The 22,732-nt window shown below is 43.4% G+C and overlaps 1 protein-coding gene across 3 annotated transcripts in view; it reads left to right on the forward strand.

Moving 5' to 3' along the window:
* COL6A3 (collagen type VI alpha 3 chain) overlaps positions 1–21,686 on the forward strand; it is a 98,355-nt gene extending 76,669 nt beyond the window's left edge. For all 3 annotated transcript variants that reach the window (XM_033172295.1, XM_033172302.1, XM_033172311.1), the window contains 8 exons: positions 91–146; positions 3,279–3,545; positions 4,171–4,254; positions 9,894–10,064; positions 10,180–10,230; positions 15,573–15,656; positions 19,519–19,689; positions 20,880–21,686. In XM_033172295.1, the coding sequence (XP_033028186.1) occupies positions 91–146; positions 3,279–3,545; positions 4,171–4,254; positions 9,894–10,064; positions 10,180–10,230; positions 15,573–15,656; positions 19,519–19,689; positions 20,880–20,920 (925 nt within the window). In that variant the 3' untranslated portion in view covers positions 20,921–21,686. The remainder of the gene's footprint in view (positions 1–90; positions 147–3,278; positions 3,546–4,170; positions 4,255–9,893; positions 10,065–10,179; positions 10,231–15,572; positions 15,657–19,518; positions 19,690–20,879) is intronic.
* The last annotated feature ends 1,046 nt before the right edge of the window (positions 21,687–22,732 follow it).

The following is a 22,732-nucleotide window of genomic DNA, read 5'->3' on the forward strand; positions in this document are numbered from 1 at the left end:
CAGGAAACTTTGTAAGAACTGTAAAGCACTTTGCTCGGGGGGGGGGGGGATACACACATATCCGTAACTAATTTCTGTTTCTTCAATTAGAAATATTCCAAATAATGTTACCTCTACACCTACTACTACAAAAGAAAAACTGGAAGGTATGTACAGTATGTCTTTAGCATATTTTATCCTTAGGATATTTGATCCTTACATGTTGCACTTTTGCGGCAGTTAAGGACCACAGCTTTTCTCTGGTAAAGGACAAACTACACATTGTACACAAATGCACAAATGTGTTTGGCTTTTTGAAAAAAGGAAAGGGAAAGGAGCTTCAGGAGGCTGCAGTCTTGAGTGGAGGAGCCGCGAAGGCAAGTGGTGCGTATCTGTTCTCTAGGGCAGGGTTTCCCATCATCCCTGACCACTGGTCTTGCTAGCTAGGGATGATGGGAGTTGTAGTCCAGAAACAGCTGGAGACCCAAGGTTGGCAAACACACCTGGGGGAGGGCAGTTGGGAACAGAAAAACAGAAGCTGTGGGAAAGTTTAGCACCTTTCTCTCTGCCGCTCCTCCAGTCACAGTTACAATCAAGCAGTGGAACTGTTCAATAAAGAGACAAAACAGAAACCACTGAGTTGTATCTAACACTACTGTCCTGTTCGCACAAGGACTTCTGCTTGGGCAGCAGAACTTTACCTTGCCTGCACAGCCTGCAAATTCTAGGCGTCCCCCCAACCCTCAAGAGCAGACTGGAGGGCCATGGAGAGGGGAGAGGGAGGGGAAGTTTCGTTATGCAAGTGGCAGGTCTTGCACAAATGGAAGAAGTTTGGTGAATGCAAGCCACTGGAGTTTTGTTACAGCACCTGTAGTTTGCTGCTAGGTTAGCTTAGTTTCAACTGAAGCCTCATCCCATATACTCCAACCAAAAATCTGATCTTTTGTTGAAATTCTGTGCTCCCAGAAGATTGGTCTGCACTAAAAGATGGACAAAAATTAAATGATCGGAACATTTTGCCCTGATTGAGTTCTTCTGATGAAATTCCATGTGATGTTTGTGTAAATAAATCTATTTACTCATTGAGCTGAATGACAACCATGATGCAGTTAAGGACATTGAATTTCTTAGCTGTGTGCTGGGTTTGTTTTATGCCTATTGTTTTCCACTGTATTACACTTTTTTGGTTAATCTCACAGTCAAGTCAGCCCATTTCAATCATCTAACTGGGAACATTGTCATTTGGACCAAATAAGCCAATGCCACTTCAAAAACACATTGTCTCCTTGTGTTGCAATGCATATTGTAAAAGATTCATACCATGTGCTGTTAGCAGGAGAGCTCCCAAATCATTATGTTCCACATAAACAGATTAATTAAAGTCAAGTGGCACATTTATGTTAAATTGTTAGAAAAAATAATCTTGGTAGAGGAAGATAAATAACTTCATCTTCCATCAATGTGGATAGATTTAAATATTTTGTGATTTTAATGTGTGCATGTATGTTAAATAAATAAATATTTTGTGGAGATTGGTTAAAAAACCAGTCCCATACTCAGACTAATGCTGTTGCATTAATATGTGTTCCTCTACCAAATTCTTCTTTCTAGTAATTTAAACATGCATGTGTCATCTGACTTTTATTAACTTGTTTCCATGGACCATAACAAATCAGGAGATCTCTTGTTCTACATAGGTTGTTTTTCAGCCTGAAGACTAATAAAATTAATTCCAAAAAACCTCACTATACAGTAGACTTTCATTTAAAAACAAACAAACCATGGAGCAGTAAGATCTTTATAATACGGTGGATAATTCAAACAAGTTCATTAGAACAAATTTCACTAACAAGTGAAGATAGAGACAGGGGTCTCACCAGTGTCACCCCAAGTCTTTATCAGTGGGACGTTTCACATTCTGCAGACTCCCTAAGCAGGCAGGCAGGCAAGCGAAATTAATTTCTACAACATAGGTGCAAAACTAGAACCTAAGTTGTACAAATAGTAGTTGAGCTAGTATGATAGCCTGCTTCTAGGCTGCATCAGTGTTGACTGGAATTCTCCTGCATCATTTCCTGCCCATAGAAAACCAGCGTATCGGGGAGAAGTGTTCTAGCCCAGCTCTCTCGCTGACCTGCTGGTTTTCTTGAGGTGGTTAATGTGATAGAGCTCAGACCCAGGTTGGGCCCTCAGCTGCTCTTTATGAGAACTGGGCCTAAATAGACAGAAAACCCCCCCAAATACCCACTTACAGAAATATCCCAAGCTGGCACACTACATGTGTTAAACACAACTTTCCACACTTTTCATGTTGGTGACACACTTTTTAGACATGCATCATTTCACAACACATTAATTCCATTTTACTAGCAAACCGGAGGTTAAATTAATCCCTTTCCAGCCCCGGGAGGAGGGTGGGGAGAGATCATGTGACACACCTACACACTGCAGCTGACACACTAACATGTCGTGACACACAGTTTGGAAAGCTCTGTGTTCCACTGCTGAACAACTCTTACTGTCAAAGTTTTTCCAAATATTTAGTCAGAATCTCCCTTCTTGTAACTTGATGCCATTGGTTCGAGTCCTACCCTCCAGAGCAGGAGAAAACAAGCATGCTCCCTCTTCCATGCGACAGCCCTCGAGATATTTGAAGATGGTGATCATATCTCTTCACAGTCTCCTCTTTCCTAGGCCAAACATACCCAGCTCCTTCAACCACTCCTCATAAGGTTTGGTTTCCAGACCCTTGATAATCTCGGTTGCCCTCCTCTGCACACGTTCCAGTTTGTCAATATCCTTCTTAAATTGTGGTGCCCAGAACTAGACACAGTATTCCAGGTGTGGTCTCACCAAGGCAGAATAGAGTGGACTATTGCTTCCCTTGATCTGGACACTGGCCTGTTTTTAAAGGGCTTCCCCCTCTTAGGGGTTTCTAACTAGATTTTTTGGCTTCTGCAAACCTTGCCCAAGTCTGCTGAGACCTCCCTTGATGTGTTAGAATGGTGCCATTTTCAATACATGAGTACTGGTAGCTGTCTTTGAACATTGGAAACAGAGGGGATAATTGACCATCCAGGTTAAGCGCCAGCTCATAAGTGGAAATTGGAGTTGTTTTGAAATTAAATCAGCCATACAAAGGGAATGCTATATTTGGGGTGCACTTATTTGAGGTCTCTTGGGCTTTTATGGCCGATCTCTTTCCCTATTTTAAATCATTCTCAGAAATTAATTCTTTTAAAAATGCAATCTAGTTGCTTTCTTCTTTGAAACCTTATGCCAGCTTCTCTTTTTGACAGTGGTTAAGCACACAGGTGAAGTCCAAATAACTGATATCACAGAAAACAGCGCTAAACTGCACTGGGTGAACCCTGAACCTCAACATGTCTTTGCCTATGACATCACAATCACCTCTGCACACGACCACTCTCTAGTCCTGAAGCTCAATTTAACGGGCACTGAACGGGTCATTGGAGGCCTTGGGAGTGGGCAGAAATACAATGTCTTTGTGACCGGCTACCACAATGCACAGGCCAAAGCAACCTACAGAGGAACATTTAGCACAAGTAAGTTTGCCTTGTTTCTTGGGATTGAATTCACTCGCTTTCAGGTGTTAGAAATATTAAGAACAGGGAGGAAATTAACATTGCATTAATAATGTTGACTCATGCTCAGACAATGCACAAAAATTGGCATTCTAGAAGCTGAAAATGTTGATGAATGGCTGTGAATTTTTTTCTTTGTAAAGGCTTCAGTTTTCCAAAAGAGAGTGAACTGGATCTGATTATTTCTAGCACTTCAGGGTAAGAATTGTCTCCTGAAGAGAACTAGATTGGAAAATATTGACTGGGGGGGGGGGTTTAGCAGCTGGAGAAATTCATCTATATAGTCAGTTAATCAAACATCTGTTACTAATGTCCCCAGTGGAAACCAATACTCATTTCAAAGCCTTGTGCTTCATGTTGAATGATGTCCCTCCCAACTATTATTTACCAAGCTTAATTCAGTGGTTTATAAAAAAGAGATCTCTTCTTCCTCTGTTAAAAAATGACACCTCTAGTTCCCAGCTAGAGATTTCTGTGGGTGGCTTTGATATAAATCGAAACGTACACAAGGTGTTGCTTAGGAGGTTACTCTCTCTGAGGTAGTCCGCCCCTCACGCTCCGCAATTCCTTCACTTTCCCTTTGCAGAGAGCATGCCATTGCCCAAGCTACCTGCAGCAGCTACAGCCAATCTGATGGTGAACACTGAGCCATTGGAAGGACCGGAAACAGGTGAGTCCAGGCCTCCTGAGGTATCAAAGTGGTGTCCTGTTTTCAGCTGGGCTCCGACAGGCTTTTCTTTTAAAGTCAGGGACACTTAGGTGGCATGTTTTCTGAAATAAGGACAAATAATTTCTGTAGAGAGGATGCACATAAAAGATGCACATAATGTTTCATAGCATCTTGATGTTCCCAAATAAGAGGCAAATATTAAAGGGGGTCCATTAACATTTGGAGCACCCGGCATGCATAATCATATGCTAGGGAGAGCCAACAAGTAGTGCCATTATAATTGATGTTCAGTGATGCTCCGCCAACCAAGCCAAGAATGTAGAGCATATTAATTTTGTAAAGAGGAGGGAAAAGTGGGCTTTGCAGAAAAGCAGTGCATTCAGCAGGTGTTTCGGATGTTCAAAGAAAAGCCAACAGGGTGCTTTTCTTTAGTTGCGAGATGCATGGCCTTCAAATGATTCTGGCTCTGCCGTTTTGAACACTGCACTGAAAACACAGGGAAAAGGGGAGCCTGCTGATGGAGTAGTCGCTTGAGTCTCCTTCTTTGGAGGTCTTTAAGCAGAGGCTTGACGGCCATCTGTCAGGAATGCTTTGATGGTGTTTCCTGCTTGGCAGGGGGTTGGACTGGATCTCTTCCAACTCTATGATTCTATGAAAACACCTGCAATTTGAATATCCATAGTTTCTGTCATACTAGTGACTGAAACGCACTGTCTGCATCCCTAGAAAAATCACCCAGGAAGAAATGCCAGCAGTTTCAGTGTGGACAGTTCATTTCATACCAGCGCTGTGCTGAAATCCTTCTGAGGGGACATGTGTCCCATTAGACCCTCCTTCAGCATCACAAGACTTAATGCTTAATAGTGCAATCCCAGTCGTGTCAGCTTAGAAGTATGGTCCACTGAATTCAATGGCACTTACTTCTGAGTAGACATGTTTAGGCTTGCATCCTTAGAAGGGCAGCACACTCTGTATCAGAGAATGGATCCCCAGATCCCAGGCCACACAAAATATTGGGTTTTATTCTTTCACGGGTATTGAACAAAGGTGTATTTTTATTTAATCTGTTATCAGCTATCTGCTGGCTAATTTGGATAAAGGGGAAAATACTAGGTAATTTTTTAAAAAAAAGAATTCCCCAGATGCCTAGATCTAGGTTTGGGGCAAGTCCTCTTTGGTTGAGAGAGCCCCAGCTGACGTTTAAAACAGCAAAGCCAGGAGTGGAAATACATACTGTTAGATCTCTAACATACCCTGTTCTAAGTTACTTCCAAAGTTGCCCACTTCCCCTTAGCATAGAAAGGGACCAAATGTTTGGGAATTTAAAAAGGTCAGATTCATGCGCTTTTGCATACCGCAGCAAGAAAAAACCAGCAGTCTAACTTAGGTTCCAAAATGGTAAATGTTTCTAAATTATTTATATAGAAACACAAAGATGGCTTGCTTAAGCCACACAGTCTAAGCTTGGAGCATCCAGCTCAGACCGCCTTACTGGGAGGGTTGGCATGATGGAATGGGAGAACAGAGGGGCAGGACAGCTTACTCTGTGTTCTTAACCTCTTCATGCATTGTTTGGAGCTTAGCATGTTGGTTGTCTGAGGCTGGATACCCCACATTATCTACCTACCTTGAAAGAGTTTCCCTCAAAACCCTGACCATCTAATTAACTGAGTAATAAGCAAGCTTCATGGTTGGGGAAAATCCAAAACAAACAACAGATTGCCTGGGCCCTCAAGCGGGGGAAAGGAGGAAGGTTCACTGTTTTCGCCCACTGCTGCTGTAGAGTTTGAATGAAAGGAGCAGAGTCCTTCTTTCATGAGCCATTTCAACAGTGGTAGCTAGAGAGGTTTGCTGTACTGGTTTTCCCATTGACTTGTGGAAGGAAGACCTGCAGTTGCTATGGAGATGGATGGAGCCATCTCTCCTTTGTGTAAGACAACTCTATCCTGTTCATTCTGGCCATGGCTTCTCTTCCTTGAGCAGGCAGGGGCTAAGCTTCCCATGTCATGGCCACCATGGAGCCAACAATAAGAAATCACCAAGGGATATTGAAAATATTTATTTTCCTGTGGCTCATTGGAAAGTATTCAATTATGAAAGTTTGTGTCACATTGTAAGTCCTTGTGCTTGTCTGTTTGCCTTGACCATTGATGAACAATTAACATAGCTTGTACTCAGTGATTAACAATATGTGGATAATTAACATTTTTTATGACTGTGTAATTGCTGTGTGTGTGAATGCCAATAGTCACAATTCTCACATAATTATTGGACTGAAACGTCTGTTAGAACTTTTGCTGCCTGTTATATGTTAGGCATATATGCTAACCTCATTTGCCTACTCATATTTATTTCACAAAAAGCAAGGTAAAAATAATTGATGGCAAATCTGCTTGTTTTTCTAAATGTGATGTTAGAGGTTATCATGTTGACACTAGCTCTCTGCTCATTATGCATTGGCCACTTGCAACAATAGACATCTCATGTGCCACATAATTGTTTCAAATTCCAAGCCATATAGTTCATAGCTTGGGCCAGGGTTTCCCAAACTTAGGGTTTCTCCAGCTGCTTTTGGATCGCAATTCCCATCATCGCTGACCGTTGGTCTTGCTAGCTAGGGATGATGGGAGTTGTAGTCCAAAAACAGCTGGAGACCGAAGTTTGGGAAACCATGGATTGGGCAGTCTGTTGCACATTAAGCAGTTCTTGCCTCAGCTGTCTTACACAAGTTCCTAATTTCCTTGGTCAGTTTTCTTGGATTCAGAATTGAGTGCTTGTTGTTAAATTTTTTGAAGACTACAAGCTGATATGAAGAACACCTGTAAGAAGAAATTCAGTAGCTTTTCCTCTCGTGCACCCTGAGTGCTACATATAACTGTCTTCAGACAAGTTGGCCTGTGTTGAATATGCTGTTCCATATACCTAAACAAAACAAAAAAGGCACCCCCGGAAATAATTAAGAATTCCAGAGATTTTGAGAGAGCTGGGCCCAAATAAGTTACCTTGCTGTCTGAAAGCCTGTTCCCTGGATGTTCTGTGGTGATGCTGAGATTGTATGTTGCTTGTTCTGTTGCTGAAGTCTAGCGCTCCAGGGCGTGGTGCTAGATTCATCTCTTCTGTGTTTCTTCATCTCCCTCTGTGTCATGCTCACCTTCCGTTTACGTGTATAACTGCACTTGGTCCTTTTTTGTCACCAATTTCCACCTTGTATGACACACCTGGCGTAGCACTGAGCAGATTCTTGGAAGGCACTTGTCCTTGTCTAGATGTTTTAACGTTTTATTAACTTTTGTTTTGTTTTTGTAATTGAGCCACAGGACACCTAACACAAATCTATGAGCCACGGTAACACCTCACAAAGTGCATAGTAAAAGCTGCAAGCATAGGAAGGATAATGCAGAAGAATATCAAGAATTATCAAATCAACACACTTCTGTCTTCAGGGGCTGCTTTCACATGTGAAGCTCTCTTTTTCTCCTTAGCTGGGGTGTAAATTTGATTGAATAGCAGAGTGCTTCTGCCTGTCTTGCTTCCACCTACAGTTACCAGTAGTGCAAGAGTGTTGTCATTACTGCCACGTACAAAAATGCTCATGAGCTTGGATACCTACTGCAAGGTATCTGAGGTGGACGGTCTACACATTGAGTCCCTCTGCCCATTACATGGGTAGTGCAATTGTTTTTTATGTATTAAAATAGTGGTATTTTACTGTGGTATTAAGAGGTCAGCAGTATAGGTACGGCAGAATATTGTCTGAGCTTAAAGATGAGAGCAACATGGGTGTGCAGAGTTAAAAAGAGATGGCCCATGAATGAGCATAAATAGCAGTAATAAAGCGAGCAAGCCACAATTTTAATAATAATAATAATAATAATAATAATAATAATAATAATAATAATAATAATAATATTGTGCCCCACCCATCTGCCTGGGTTGCCCCCGCCACTCTGAGTGGTATAGTGGTTGGCAACAAACAACAGAGTACATTTCTGCTCCCTGTCAGTACGCCCTTGGAGCGATGTGTGGCACCTGGCTCTGCCCCGAGTGGGCTTAGGCGACTGGAGCACCTTCTGCGACCTTCCAATCCTGGAAAACAGGTCCTGGGTGCACTGGGCTCACACTGGCTCATTGTGAGCACCAGACTCTAGCAGCATAACGCATAAACACGCGGAAGCAAGCGGTGTTAGTTGAAGCATATCATCTTTTATTTCTAGTAGCTACAACAAACTAAATAAACTATTTCAGCTTCTCACTCTGCCATCTTATCTCTACTACAAACACTCTCAGACACGCCCACATGCTGAGTCAGGCTGGGATGGAAGAGCAATTAAAGCAGTTCCCGCCCCCTCCCTCTCATGACATCACACCAGGAGATTCTCACAATGGGAGGGTGAAAGTACCAACACTCCAAGGAGCTTGCAGTCTCAGGTTTAACACAGGAGAGCATAAGGAGAGGAAGGGAAGCCATGACTCACAGTGAAGGCAACGGGGGTCATGGAATGAAAAACTCTAGCCCAAATGGGTGCCCTATAATATATTTGCCCCTATTGAAGTGCCCAACTTTACCTTTTCTGCCCATGCTCATGAATGCCCTTGTCCAAGCGGCCCCAGCCTGGCTCAAAGCCTCCATCTACTCCCTGCTCTTTGCTTCCCATGTTGTCATGTGCCAAGGAGAGCCTGGCAGCATTAGACTCCCCAAGCCATGAAGGGCAGAAGGTACTCATGGAGGCTGAAATGTACCTCTGGGTTTGATTCTGTCTCAAAAGAAAGCACGGTTATAGCAGGAAATAAGTTCCTTCCTAATGTGCGAATCTATCCTCAACTGGTCAGCTGTGCTGTGATGCTGTGCACACCCGGGGCCCACTAGCTGACAGGCAAAGCCGGTGTGCCTGCTGGCTGCGGAAGCTGCTTAAGAGCCCACTTCCTTGTCTTAGACTTCCAAGCTTCAAGCATGCCAGCTCCTTCAAGATAGCCAGCTCACCTCACTGCGCCTGGACTGAGGAGCTCAGCAAGTATATATCAGCTGGGTGGGAAGCAGGCTAGAGGCTGAATGGGAAGCCAAGTTTCTCAGTTGTGTGTACCCGTTAGCTGATGGGAAAAACCATATTTATCGTAGCCATGGTCTGCACCTGGGATACAGGTGCTCATGGGTGGCCAACTTGGAACAACGTTGTCTTTGTGATTTGGGGAACCACTCATGAACGTCACTTGGGTTGTAACACTTGACCATTGCACCATTCTTGCATTTCTCCACTCTGCTTTTTTGATGCCTCTGACTACTCTGACACTGCACTGGATGTGGCTAAGGACTTGCAGAGGCATGTACGAGCCTATCAGCTTTTACAGCAATTCCATGCCAGAAAATAAAATTAAAGCAGAATAAAACATTGAGCTGCATGCAGTGGCCGCTTGGCATGTTTGTGATTTCACTAGGAATGGGCACAACATTATTATTTCCCAGGTTGTTTCTGTAAAGGAAGATATTAGGAGAAGGATAGTAGTTCAGATCAAGCTCCCTTTCATTTGTGCTGTTGAAAACGGCTTCTCCCCGCCCCCTCTTGCTTCCTGTGCCTTTTTGCAGCTTTTAACCTTTTCAGAATCATTTAACATTTGCACATTTTGAAATTCAAATTTGACAGATCCTTGCTTGCTGGACCTTGACATGGGCACGCAGTGCAAGGAGTATCAGGTTAAGTGGTTCTTTGACTTCAAAAACAAGATCTGCACCCAGGTTTGGTATGGTGGGTGTGGCGGTAACGCCAATAGATTTGAGACAGAAGCTGACTGCATTAGCAGATGCTTGAAGCCATGTAAGTACCCACAGAGGGTTAACCCATTTTGCACTTTTAAACATTGTCAAGCAAAGTTTCAGAGCGGAAGGGGATAAAAGTTTAAAAACAAATTCCACACACTTTTTCTCTACAGCAGATGAAAGAGTCATGCAGCTGCCTGTCCTTGAGAAAAGTCCCTTATCAGGTAAAATCAGGAATGGAGAGGATTATGCGTTTAGTTATGTGTCATTATACTGGATGCATCTTTTGGGTGCTTTGCCATGGCCTCTCGCCCAATGTAACCCATGTACCTCCTTGCTGCTGCTTCCCTGCCTTGCTGTCAGTGCCCCATACTTCTCCATCTCTGTCTGCATGCCTCCCATCAGACCTAGAAAAGCAACGTTGGTGTAAATATATTGCACTTTCTTCTGTCTCCTGCATCCAGAGGGCAATCTCATTAACTGGGATGGAGCCGCCTCATCCATCTGGTGGGCAGTGCCAGCTTTGACTCCACCAGGAGAGGGGCTCCTCTAACAGGATGGAATGAGGGAAGCCCCTTCCCCTGTCTCTGCTAGCCACCCATCCTGTGGATGTGGTGAGATTTTGCACTCAGCTGAGCACCTCTAGTACGTTGGCACATCAGAACCTTTGGCTTTGGACCTGGATTGTGGACCTAGGAATCTAGTCATGGTTGGTCAACTTCTCCTCCTTCAGCTTCCAGATCTGTTTTTGGAAGGGGAGCTGTAAGCAGTTTTCAGAGAGATGAAGGATAAAAACTAAAACAAAAGGGAGCAGAAGAAGACTCTGCAACATCCAGCCTCTTTGGGTCTCAGGGCCTAGACCAGCCTTACCCAGCTCTGTTGCCATCCAGATGTTGTTGGACAACCATCACCTTGACTATTGGCTGTGCCAGCTGGGTCTGCAGGGATTCCAACAACATCTGGAGGGCACTAGGTTGGGAGAGTTGGCCCACAACCAAGGGGCTTCAAGAACTGGGAGGGCGCTTCCAAGTCATCTTGCTCAGACACTTGTCAGTCTGCATCCTCCAAGGGAGGGGGAAAGGCAGCAAAGAGGACACCAAACTGAGTGGCCCTTTCAGCCATGCTTTTCAGAAACATGCTCTGGTATTGTGATTTGTGCCACCTTCCCATACCTGATGCCCATTGCAACTAACAGCATTAAGACCACAAAACACAATGAAACAGTATTATTAGTTTTTAAAAGGAAAGATAAAAGATCAGAAATAAAAACTAGCAGCTCCCTGAAAACTAAAAATGAGCAAAATTTAACAGTGCAACAGAGAAGAGAGCCAACAAATCATTCAGCTGGAACCCTGTTGGTTGAAGCCTTGGCCTGTTGGCAAAAGGACCATCAGAAATGGAGCTGGACTGGCCTCCCTAACGAGGAGTTTGTAATCCTGTCTGCAGCCCCTGAAAGGCAGAGGAGGGTCTCCCTTGAAGATCTTAATACTTGCCTAAGCCGCTCTGCAGCTTGCCCTAATTTTGCAATGCATGGGTGTTTCTATCAGATCCACCCAAGGAGATGCCACTGGGTATGAGAGACAAATTTTCATTTTTCAAATGTGTCCAAAGGGAAGGCTACTTGACCTCTCACCTTGAGAGCATTTTGGTTTGAGTCTTACTCTTGGACATCTAGCGAAGACCTTGTCTGCCTCTTTTGTGTTTATCCAACGGCATTTTTGTGCTTTGCCCTTAGATAAATATTTTTATTTCCATGTTGAGTCATGTTATAGGAGTCAAGGGACATCTTCTTTTCCAGTTCAGGTTTGGGAAGTCAGGGAGCCCCTCCCCTTGGTAGAGTCAGAAATTGACCCCCAGCTCCTCACCAGGAAGTGATGCTGTCCTGGAAGGTGAGACCCCACCCCACCCCACCCCCTGCAGGAGACACAAGAACCAGAACTTAAAATAAGATGTCCCTTTCTCTGGTGAGCATGTAAACTTCACCACTCATGCTGTATTGTCCAGTGTCTGTGTCCTTTTCATCATGGCCTTCTGCTCCAGCGCTCTCCTTTGAGATAGGAGCCCCTTCCCGACAAAGCACTGCTAAGACCACTGTGGGAAACCCTGGAGGGTATAGCAGGCTTCAGATTGGGAACAGCAGACTCAAAGAAAACCCCAAAGTGCTACATCATCTTTTGCTGGGTTTCATGCACAAAGGCAACATGCACATCCCTAGAGTATCCCATAAGAGATGCCTCTCTCTGATTTCTCAGAAATCTCCAACAAAAAGGCTTCTACAGCCCTCTGTCCAGCCAATCCTATGCATGCAGAAAGAAGAGTAAGATTTCTCCCGGCTAAGTGTGTAAAGATTTATAGTCTGACTCTGTTTCATTGCTGTGTTTCTTTTACATTCATCGGTTAACCAACATCTAGTCATTTTTACCCATGGCTCCTTAGCCAATTCTCCGCAGATATAGCGCTTAATGCTTCCTGTTTAAATATTTGAAAAGTGTAGTGATATCTTGGGGTGGCATATCCTGTTGGGCAGGCTGCAGTTGTGGTGAGACAGCGTTAAATTGAGCTGCACCATCAGGATACACCCCCCTTTTTATTCCTGAAGAAGAGGACTGGTAAAAAGGAACCTTCCCCCATCGCTCTCTGCCTTGCCCTGCATGTGCTACTGACATGACTCAGTGCCAGCCAGAGTGAGGCTTTCTCTCTCCCATCCCAAGGAGTGCTGAAGCTGAGCCATAAGCTCCAGCTGTGCCCCCCCCCTCGACCATCAACTTCAGATTCTGAACTGAGGCCAGGGACATCCATTGCATCCCTTCCACTTTTGTTGGGAAGGCAGAGGGACCCTCAGTTAGGGCTTGGCTACACTTAGCTTTTGCCCTGCTTTTTCCAGGCAGAGGTTCATACTTTAATGCTTGGTTTCTGACTGTGTGCCACCCCCACCCCCCACCCCACAAAAGCCGCTCTTTAAAGCTGAATTAGAACAAATGTCAGTTCAGGTTTTCATTTATGTTTGCTCCAGTTGAGCTTTAAAGAACAGGTTTTCACAACTAAAGCTCCGGTGGGGGGGGGAGGGCACTGGGACATGGAGCTTCAAATTGTGGCCCATGCTTGGAAAAAGTGAAATAAATGTAAGTGTGCACAAGCCCTTCCTCGCATCACATAGTGGAAATCCTGGAATCTTCTGAAATAAATTTTGTGATGGATTGCAAGTGAAAGAAAGAGCTGAGTAGTTGACTATTGAGCTAGCGCAGCAGCAGCAGCAAGGGGCAGAAGAAAGGTCTTCCCAAGGCACCAAGACAGGAAGGAGCAGGGTCTGTTGCTGAAGCTTCTTGAGTCCATCTTCCCTTGCCCATAGCCTCTAAAAACACATACAGTCATACCTTGGGTTTCGATAGCTGCAGGTTGCGTTCGGCACAGATTACGAATGTGGCGAACCCGGAAGTACCGGAACGAGTTACTTCTTGGTTCGGCGTGTTGCGCACACGCGCAGATTCGGCACTTCATGTTACGTGTTGCTCATGTTGCGAACAGGGCTCCGGAACAGATCCCGTTCGCAACCATAGGTGTCCCTAGCATTAGTTAAGAGTTCAATCTGAAATGAGAGCAGCAGCATCTGAGTTACTGAGATCTAGATTTCAACAGTTTGGATCATCTTACAAGATGAGGATTATATGCTAATTTTACCTTTTGGCTCTCGACTTCAAGCCCTGTTGAATGCTTTGGATAAAGAACACTGGTTCTGAGCCAACTTTAATTTTGGTTTCTTATTTATTAATACTATTTATAGCCAACCCTTCACGTCAGTGGATCCCAGAGTAGAGTAAAAAATACATAAAATCATACAAAACAAAATACTAAACCATAAAAACTATTTTAAATGATAGGAGCAGCTAAAACAGCAGAGGAGTCTAATGTATCACCAGCAAATTACAGTGGTACCTTGGTTCTCAAACTTAATCCGTTCCGGAAGTCCGTTCCAAAACCAAAGCATTCCAAACCAAGGCAGGCTGTCCCATAGAAAGTAATGCAAAATGGATTAATCCATTCCAGACTTTTAAAAACAACCCCTAAAACAGCATTTTAACATGAATTTTACTATCTAACGAGACCATTGATCTGTAAAATGAAAGCGATAAACAATGTACTGCAGTCACAATCAATCAGTCAGTAGCTGAACTGGGTTCCACACAGCCACAAAGACAAAAAAGCCACAAAAATGCAAAATAAATAGCAAAAGCAGGCAGACCTCAGCGTCACACTCAAAACAGAAGTGTTGCACTCAAGTCTAACACTCAAAACGGAGCATGTTCGGCTTCTGAAAAGAGTTTGCAAACTGGAACAGTTCCGGGTTTGCAGTGTTTGGGTTCCAAGCTGTTTGAGTACCAAGGCATTTGAGAACCAAGGCACCACTGTAATTCACTACGGCTGCAGTCCAAAGGGGGTTGAACTATCTTTTCCAAAGGTGGCAGGGCAGGTGTGACAGTACAGGAACACTCAGGTGTTCCTTTGTCCATTTTATGACTTAAAAAAAAAAAATCCCTTCCATTTGAAACTGACAGTTGGGGATGGAATCAGGGCAGGAATTTTAGAGCAGCATAGTCTGTGGGCTTACCAGACCCTCTCTCATGAGATTGCAGCCTAAAGTGTTGGAAATGCAAACAAGTCATTACTTGTGGCAATAAGAGCATTAATTAATAGTGAGAAGATTAATTTTAAAATAACTGAAATGTACACAACGCCACACTGCAAGTTAAGTGGCCACTCTTGGAACCATTCTTGTGTAGGTAGATTAGATTGATAGATAGATGTGGAGAATGTAAAGAAAGTTCACTTCATTTGTTAAACTCTGTGAAACACACTGAGAAGCATAAACCAAGGTTTTCTATCCAGCCGAAGGGCTGAACACACCAAGAACATTTTGTAAAGACTCCATAGAGTCCTTTTTCTGACAAATATAAATTCAAGGATATCAATTCAGAGAGTGGGAAATTAAGTAGCACAATTCTTCACCCCAAGATTCAGGCCAGCCTCTGCTTGGGAAATGGGTGTGGTGAATGGAGATGTGCAATGATATTGAGTGGAACTGGCGAAATAATGGAACGTCCCCATCCCTCGCTGTTACTTCAAACCTGATAGGCATAAAGTATAAACTGATGTCCAGACAGTTGAATAGGATGAAGAATGCTGATTTAACCAGCAGCAGAAAAATAATATACTTAAAATGATGAAGAATTAATCTTTTCCCAGCTCGTTGCTTGAGATACTTAATGTCCTTTCAGTAAAGCTTTCTATTTGTATAGGCTGCATGAGTTATTTCAATTGTGCTGAGGAAAAATGAGGCACAGACTCAACACAATTCCTTTTCAAGGAAACAAAACAATTAAGCAGTGGGTTGAATTTAGTGGGGCAGCAGGAAGGTGTGTGTGGGGGGGAGGGGCGAGTCCTGTTGTGCAAGCAGAGCTTGTTCCCTTCACACAGACTCCACTCAGCGCTCAGCTGAATTGCACTCCATTCTCAGCCTCACTCCTAGGCTCCCCACCCATAGTAAAATAACTGGTCTCGACATTTACAGGACAGAAAGTGCACAAGAAGAAGTTACGGAGGAAATTACCCAGAAGGAAATTGGAAAGCAGAGCAAAAAAGGTAGCAAGAGCAGGTATGAGAAAAAGAAACCAGAAGTTAACTGGATTGAGGGAAGTATATGTACTGAAAAGCAACAGGGGGAAGAAATAAAGCAGAAAGACAAAGGGGAAAATTTCCTCCGGGTCAGAGCACCTGCTTTGCCGGCAGCTTCAGTCCCTGTCCTCCTGGCACTCAGGCAGCAGGGCTGGGAAAGAGCTGTGTGAGGAAGGCAAGTCAAGAGAGGAGGGTCCACGGGTCTGAGGCACCTTCGTGTGGTCAGAGGTCATCCCTCAGAACAGACCAGAGTTCAGAAACCATGACTTACATGAGAAAATAGAAAACAACACAAGGCAAAATTTGCCCTGAAACAGGAAGGTATGGGATCAATAGATGCGGATTCTTTAGTTTGTCTGCGGAGAGAAGTGTTCAAGCATCTCCCATGGAAGTGGATCCCAATGGAATCCCAAGGATTCCCAAGTGAAACTCCCACAGTGCCAGTGAAATGTTGCTTCATTAAGAGCAGTAGGTTATTCTGGATTTAATACTTGGCTAAGTCAATTATTCGTTCACTATAAAGAACAAAGTAAAGAGAATGAACACTAGTTTTTTCATCACTGAGCAATCCAGAATTTTAAAGATGTAAAATAGGGATGGATTGCAACTCTGTGGTTGTTCCAGGTTATGTAACAAGGATCATTATCAGACAATAGATGCTCTGATAGCTTCCTAAGTTCCTCGAGAAAACTCGTACTTGATCAAGAAACTCATGAAATAGGGAGGGGAAGGATGCAATATGAACATGATGGGATGACAGGTGAATTTGACTACTTTTATACTGGACTTCTCTAAATTTGATGAGAATAGTTGGACCAGATTAGATTCAATAGCAATGGCCTGCTCTTTTTCTAGCAGTTGCTTCCTACATTTTAAAAGAGACATGTGCCAAAATTTCACACAGGCTGTTTTCACCCATGGACTTTGTACCCAGGTCAGTACTTCATCCCAGGGAGAATAAACCCACAATTGGCAGATACTTGTCACTTTGGTCAACACAAACACCACACCCACTGCTGGACTGCACACATTTCATACATGAATGCATAGGAATGGATTAAAAGTACATTTTGTCTATTTTCATATCAGCAGCATACTTTCTAAATGTCAGTTCAAGCTCTGGAAAGCATTTATTAACATGATGCAGCTGTTTTAAAGTATATAAACACATGGTGAATCTGTTGCCTAAAAGTATGTTTCTGTGGAAAATATTGCTTCATTTAGAATATCTGATTTCACTCCTTCCCTCCATCACTTTACTGGATAGCTCTCTCTCTCTCTCTCTCTCTCTCTGTGTGTGTGTGTGTGTGTGAGAGAGAGAGAGAGAGAGAGAGGGAGAGGGAGAGGGAGAGGGAGAGGGAGAGGGAGAGAGAGAGAGAGATGTGGATGAGAAACAAATGCACGCCATTCCTGGTTCCTTGTAGATCCCAAGGCAGAATTCTCAGAAGATGTCATTCATTCATTCATTCATTCAAAGCATATGATCTTCTCCTCAGCCAAAGGACTCTCTCTGCATCTGGCTTACCAACATCTGCAGGAAGGCAGTCCATGCCCTTAAGCTGACAGTGCAAAATACATGATGCACAAGGGGAAATGGGTGGATTAGGAGGGGAAAGCAACATCAGGCACCAGGGTTGTATCCAGTGTAGCTCCTTTGGAATAAATGGGCATTGGATGAATTTAGATCCATTAAATTCATTGGCTCTACTTGAGAGTGACCTACAACCCACAGGTCTAACAATGGAGATTCTGGCCTCCTCAGAGAAGATGGGCTCCTGGCAAGCCCTCCCCTCGGATCAAACCTGGGAGCAGGGCAGCTGTCCCTTTCCAGGCCAAGCAGGCAGATCTCTTCTTGCCACAAGCTTCTTCCCTCAGGCAGCTGACAGAAGAAGAAGAGTTTGGATTTGATATCCCACTTTATCACTACCCAAAGGAGTCTCAAAGTGGCTAACATTCTCCTTTCCCTTCCTTCCCCACAACAAACACTGGGAGGTGAGTGAGGCTGAGAGGCTTCAAAGAAGTGTGACTGGCCCAAGGGCACCCAGCAGCTGCATGTGGAGGAGTGGAGATGCGAACCCGGTTCCCCAGATTACGAGTCTGGGGATATCTCTCTAGGGACTTTTTCTTCCCCTCCTTTACTTTACAGTGTTCAGGGTAAATCAGAGATGCATCATATTCATCAATACACCCTACTGAAATGTGACACATGTGGCATTGAGCCATGGCCAGTGTCTCCTTTAAACCAGACCCTCCGCCACCATGCATGCCGTGTGAGAAAAGCAAGGCAGCTCCTGGCTGGCCTTTGGGTCCATGGAGTGATCTCTCACTGTGCAGGTACAGGTCAGATAGTATAGTTGAAAGGAGACATTTGCACCATTCAGTTATTCTTGCTCACCTGGGATCCAGTTTACATTTGGCTTTGGAGCTTATTTAAATGTGCATAATTGAGATGAAAGCAATGTCATGTAGGGCATGTCCCCTCTAGCGTTTTATGGGAAAGGTCTTGTTTGAAATCAACCCCATATCAAAAACCTATTGCATCACAGAGAAGGGTCCATCTAGCCTTCTCTTTATCCTCTGATAAGTTACTGACATGGAGACCATGTTCCCATTGCAAGACCTGAAAGTAATGCAGACATCTCCCCACTTATGTGCAATCGATTTGTGCACAACCATGTATATGCCAGAAAAGAAAGAAATAATTCTCACCTGAAATGGCGGGAGAGAGCTGGAAAGACCTTGTGGCTCATGAGGAGACCCACCCACCCACCCCAGAGCCTGAAGAGGTTATCAGTGAGCCAAAAGTCCAGAAAAAATAGACTCCAAGGGCTCTGAAATGGTGCATGGCAGTTCTCGCTATCATAGATTTCTGGACTGGGGCAATAGAATCCTGTGTGCTTCTGTTTGTGGCAGACATTTCCAAAATCATACACTGAATCTGTTGTGCTTATGTGTTAACTCCTCATTATCTGAATGATAACTGAAGGAGTCAGGTCTTTCATTCTGTTCAAGAGACAAGAGCTAGCAACATTGAATTCTCTTTCCTTGTTGTGGCTGCTGGTATAATCACATGCAAATGCCTCTGTGCTTGCAGATGCCCCACACATTACAACCCTCCCACAATATCTGGAAGGTGGGAGGCAGTAAAAATGGGGCATCTGTACACTTTATAAGGGTGGGATAAATGTGGTGTTTTGTTTTAATTATTAATTGTGACCAAACATGGCTCAGTTTTTTGGTCACCCAGCAGAATAACACTTTATATTCCCAACATATGGAAACTGCTTTGAGCCCCCCCCCCCTTATTTAACAATCAGTTGGTATTAAAATGTTATCAGATAAATAATCAATAAATCTCATTCACCTGTAAGTTCAGTGTGTGCATACTTACTTTGTAAGACTGCCCGAAAAGCAGGACTTTGGAATAGTTTAGATCCTTTCTTCCCTTGCTCCCTTATAACAAGAGGTTCTCAATATATTGTGTCCTCATTTAAAGCTAGGTCAGTGGTGCAGTATCGGAAGTCCTAAATCAGTTGTGTTCCAGGCACCCCATGACTTCTGCATTCCTTGTTCCTGTGGCAGATAGGCGTTCTTGGTCATCTCTTTGTTGCCGACATGGTCTTCTGTTGTCGCTTCATCTTGCATGCCATACATATTGGAGATGGATAAAATTTCCCATGTTTGTCCCTGTCCCTTCCGCATGCTCATCAGCAGAGGGGATGCTTCATCTTCTTGTTCCGCTGAGTATCTGTGAACACGCAAAGTAGAAGATATTCACAGGAAGCATGCGAATCTTTGCACTGGCCAATACATTGATTATTTATTTGTCTACTGATTTCCAGCCACAGATATCTGTCAACTGAAAAAAGAAGATGGGCCCTGCAGGAACTTTACCCTCAAGTGGTATTTTGATGTAAATACCAAAAGTTGTGCTAGATTCTGGTACGGTGGCTGTGGTGGAAACGAAAACAGATTTGACACACAGAGAGACTGTGAAAAAGTCTGCATTTCAGGTAAGGGATGACCTCTACTTTTGCCGCTTGCCTTTATTTGAAAAGAGTAAGCAACGAACGGGGATCGTCCGTGAAACTGTTGACACTAGAAGAGCACCTAAACAATTGGGCCAAATTCTCACCCTGCTGTGCCATGCTGCCGTGTTGACTTTCATCAACAGATCCCATTGAAGTTGCATTGACATATTAAAAACAGTAGCACAACTATTTCTAGTTAGGATTGTTTGCCTGCTGTGCCAAACCAAAACAACAACAACAACTGTGCAGATGTAAATGTGCCTACTGAGTATAACTTTGTTTTCATGATTTATTTTAAAAACTGATTACATAGCCCTAGGAAAAGCTATAAAAGAAAAAGCAAAGCAGCAGAGCATCATTCAAATATGGTAAAGGGAGGAGGATGAAATCATTATTTGCTGGCTTCTGCTTTCTTGCAGGCCACTGTATGTCCTAATTGGGCTAACCTAGGAATTGACAAATCCAGTATCAAATGGAGATGGCACTAAATCCGCCCTGTCCTGTATCCAGGCAGATTTTTAAATGAAGTATCTATTAAAATCTGCCTGGAAACTCACACCTTAAAAAAAAGAAGCAGCACTTTGGTGGCGGTTTATTCCTCTAAACTTTTCTGAGTAGGGCCCCCAGCCTCCCACAGCCTGGAGCAGCAGCTCAGCGCACAGGGCTCTTGACAGCAACATGCTAGGAGTGCAAGAGCCATCAGAACAACTGGACTGGATAACGTTCTGTTGCTATCAGAGGGAATTGTATGGGGAAAGCATAACTGCTCCCAGTGTTTACTTTGAAAAGTTGAATTTTAATTTTTTTAAAAAGAAACATTTTTAGAAGAACAGGCAGCCCATTGATCACCTCATAAATGAATCTGCTCAACTGCGGATTCTGAAGTGGAATAACAAAGTGGTCCCAGTCATGATCCGCCTGGGTCGAATTAGGTGAGCCTCCTTTAGAATTTGAGTTTGGCATGTTTCTCTCCCGTCCCTTGTTCACATTCTGCAAGGGTTAGGCTGGCTTCGCTCTTGCCTGCTCCTTTTTCTAAGGTCCCCACAACCAGAGAGTAGTAGGAGGTCCACCAGTATGCTGAAATTTACTTTTTGTTACCTGCTCTCATTTTCTCATTGAAACTTTGTCTTTTTATGATGTGAAATCATAATAAGCTATTGTTGCTTTTTCAGCTCCTGTCAATCCTGGTGTTGTAACGACAATAGGAACTTAAATCACAGCGAAACATCAACATATACCTCTAAGAGAACCAGGAGTCAGCCATTGCCAACATACCCCATAAAAGCTAAGGGTATAGACTACCTTGCACTGTGTTATTTTTGCTTTACGTTCAAAGCAAAGCTTCAAGAAAGTGTTTTGCTACACAACTTTATCAATATGGTGCTAAACTGTTCATGGACTGAATGCTAAATATGTCTGGGATATACTCTATAATTTCAACATTATGTAATATTTACCCACCACAGATCTTAGTTGTTTGAACAAATTACAGTTTCCTTTGGATCCCAGTATCCTGCCTGTTTTAGGCAAGGTAAAGACTAGAAAATAATGTGGGAAGGAAATCACTGCAGCTGTTATGTACTTGCTTCTTTCGTTTCCATAACTGAGCATAACTTTAGATTGAAAGCCATATGCAGAAGGAGTAGCCAGTTCTGAAACACAAGCAGTCCAACTTTTCATTCTGTTTTACTCTTGCTGGGTTATACTAATTCTTTTTATGCATATGTGATCAAAGAAAAAATGCGAATTTCTTAGTACAGATGCACTGCTGGGACCAACGACTGAGTTAAAGAATTTTTAAAACATGGTGTAGAATGTTTTTTGTTTTTGTTTTTTTGGCAATCCTCTAATGTTGTGTGTTCTATTGAAAAAAGTATTTTTTGGCAGGGGGTGGGAATTTTATTTTTATTATGATTTTGTTTTTAGGAAATCTATACGAAAGAACTTTTAAATAAAGTTTAATTGTGGTTTTGAGAATTTCGGAGTTTTATACTGTTTTGTGTTTTCTCTTATTATTCAATAAAAGCAACATAGTACAAAGATGAAGGGCAGATGGGGCTCGTCCACCTGGGAAGGAAAACTCTGATCCTGAACCTCCGCTGCAAATTACAGTACATGCACACTTTGATTAATGAACAAAAGTTCCCCCAACTTTTCTACGAGCCTACAGAAGCAGGAGAAGCAACCAGAAATGGGGAGGAAGGCGGGGAAGGAAAGTATGCCTGTCCTTAAACTGAAGCAGACATGCAGTCCTAGGGAGCTAAGTGGGTTAAGGGCTGTGCTGGTGGAGCTGTGAGAGCTAAGGAACCTTTGCATCTATTTTTTTTTTTTACACATTTTGCCAAGGCATGCCAGTGGATAGGGGAGGGGGGCTGAGAAATGAGTGATTCTCAAATTTTCTATAGTTACTTCTGGAATTTCCTGCCTAATTCTCACTTTGCCCATCTTTGGTCATCCTGTTCCTGTTTGTTTAACAAAAGGTGAAAGACTTGTGATAGTGAGCAGTTACCTGAACCAGCCATCTCTGTCTTTGCTTGTTTTTTTACCATTGTATGGGTGGATCCCAACAGAGGTTGAGTATTCTGTACTAGACAACTAAATTTGCATGTGTTAATCTTTTAGGTCAGATGTGGGTGAACTCAGGATATGCCCAAATACCTTTCAGCAGGGGGCTGGGATTTGGCTGGTCCCATAGTCACCAAAGCTAATCATGGAGGGTCTTATGCCATATTAAGAGTTATGTCAATCTTATACTTAAGCCATGATCTACAGAGATAAACCATATCATAAATTGAGACTCACACACAGGTTCAGTCCCTGTATGGGACAGCTGCATATTCCTGCATTGTAGGAGGTGAGATTGCAGGAGGTGACATTCCAGTTTACAGCTCTATGACCTCCCATCATTCCTGGCCGTGGGTTGTGGGTGATGGGTGTCAGAGTCCAGCAACATCTGGATGGCACTTGATTGGAAAAGTTGCTCTGCATCAACCCTGCATCCCCTCCTGGTGTTGGAAAAGAAGAT

This window comes from Lacerta agilis, chromosome 1 (assembly GCF_009819535.1).
Source record: "Lacerta agilis isolate rLacAgi1 chromosome 1, rLacAgi1.pri, whole genome shotgun sequence".
NCBI classification, from domain to species: domain Eukaryota; kingdom Metazoa; phylum Chordata; class Lepidosauria; order Squamata; family Lacertidae; genus Lacerta; species Lacerta agilis.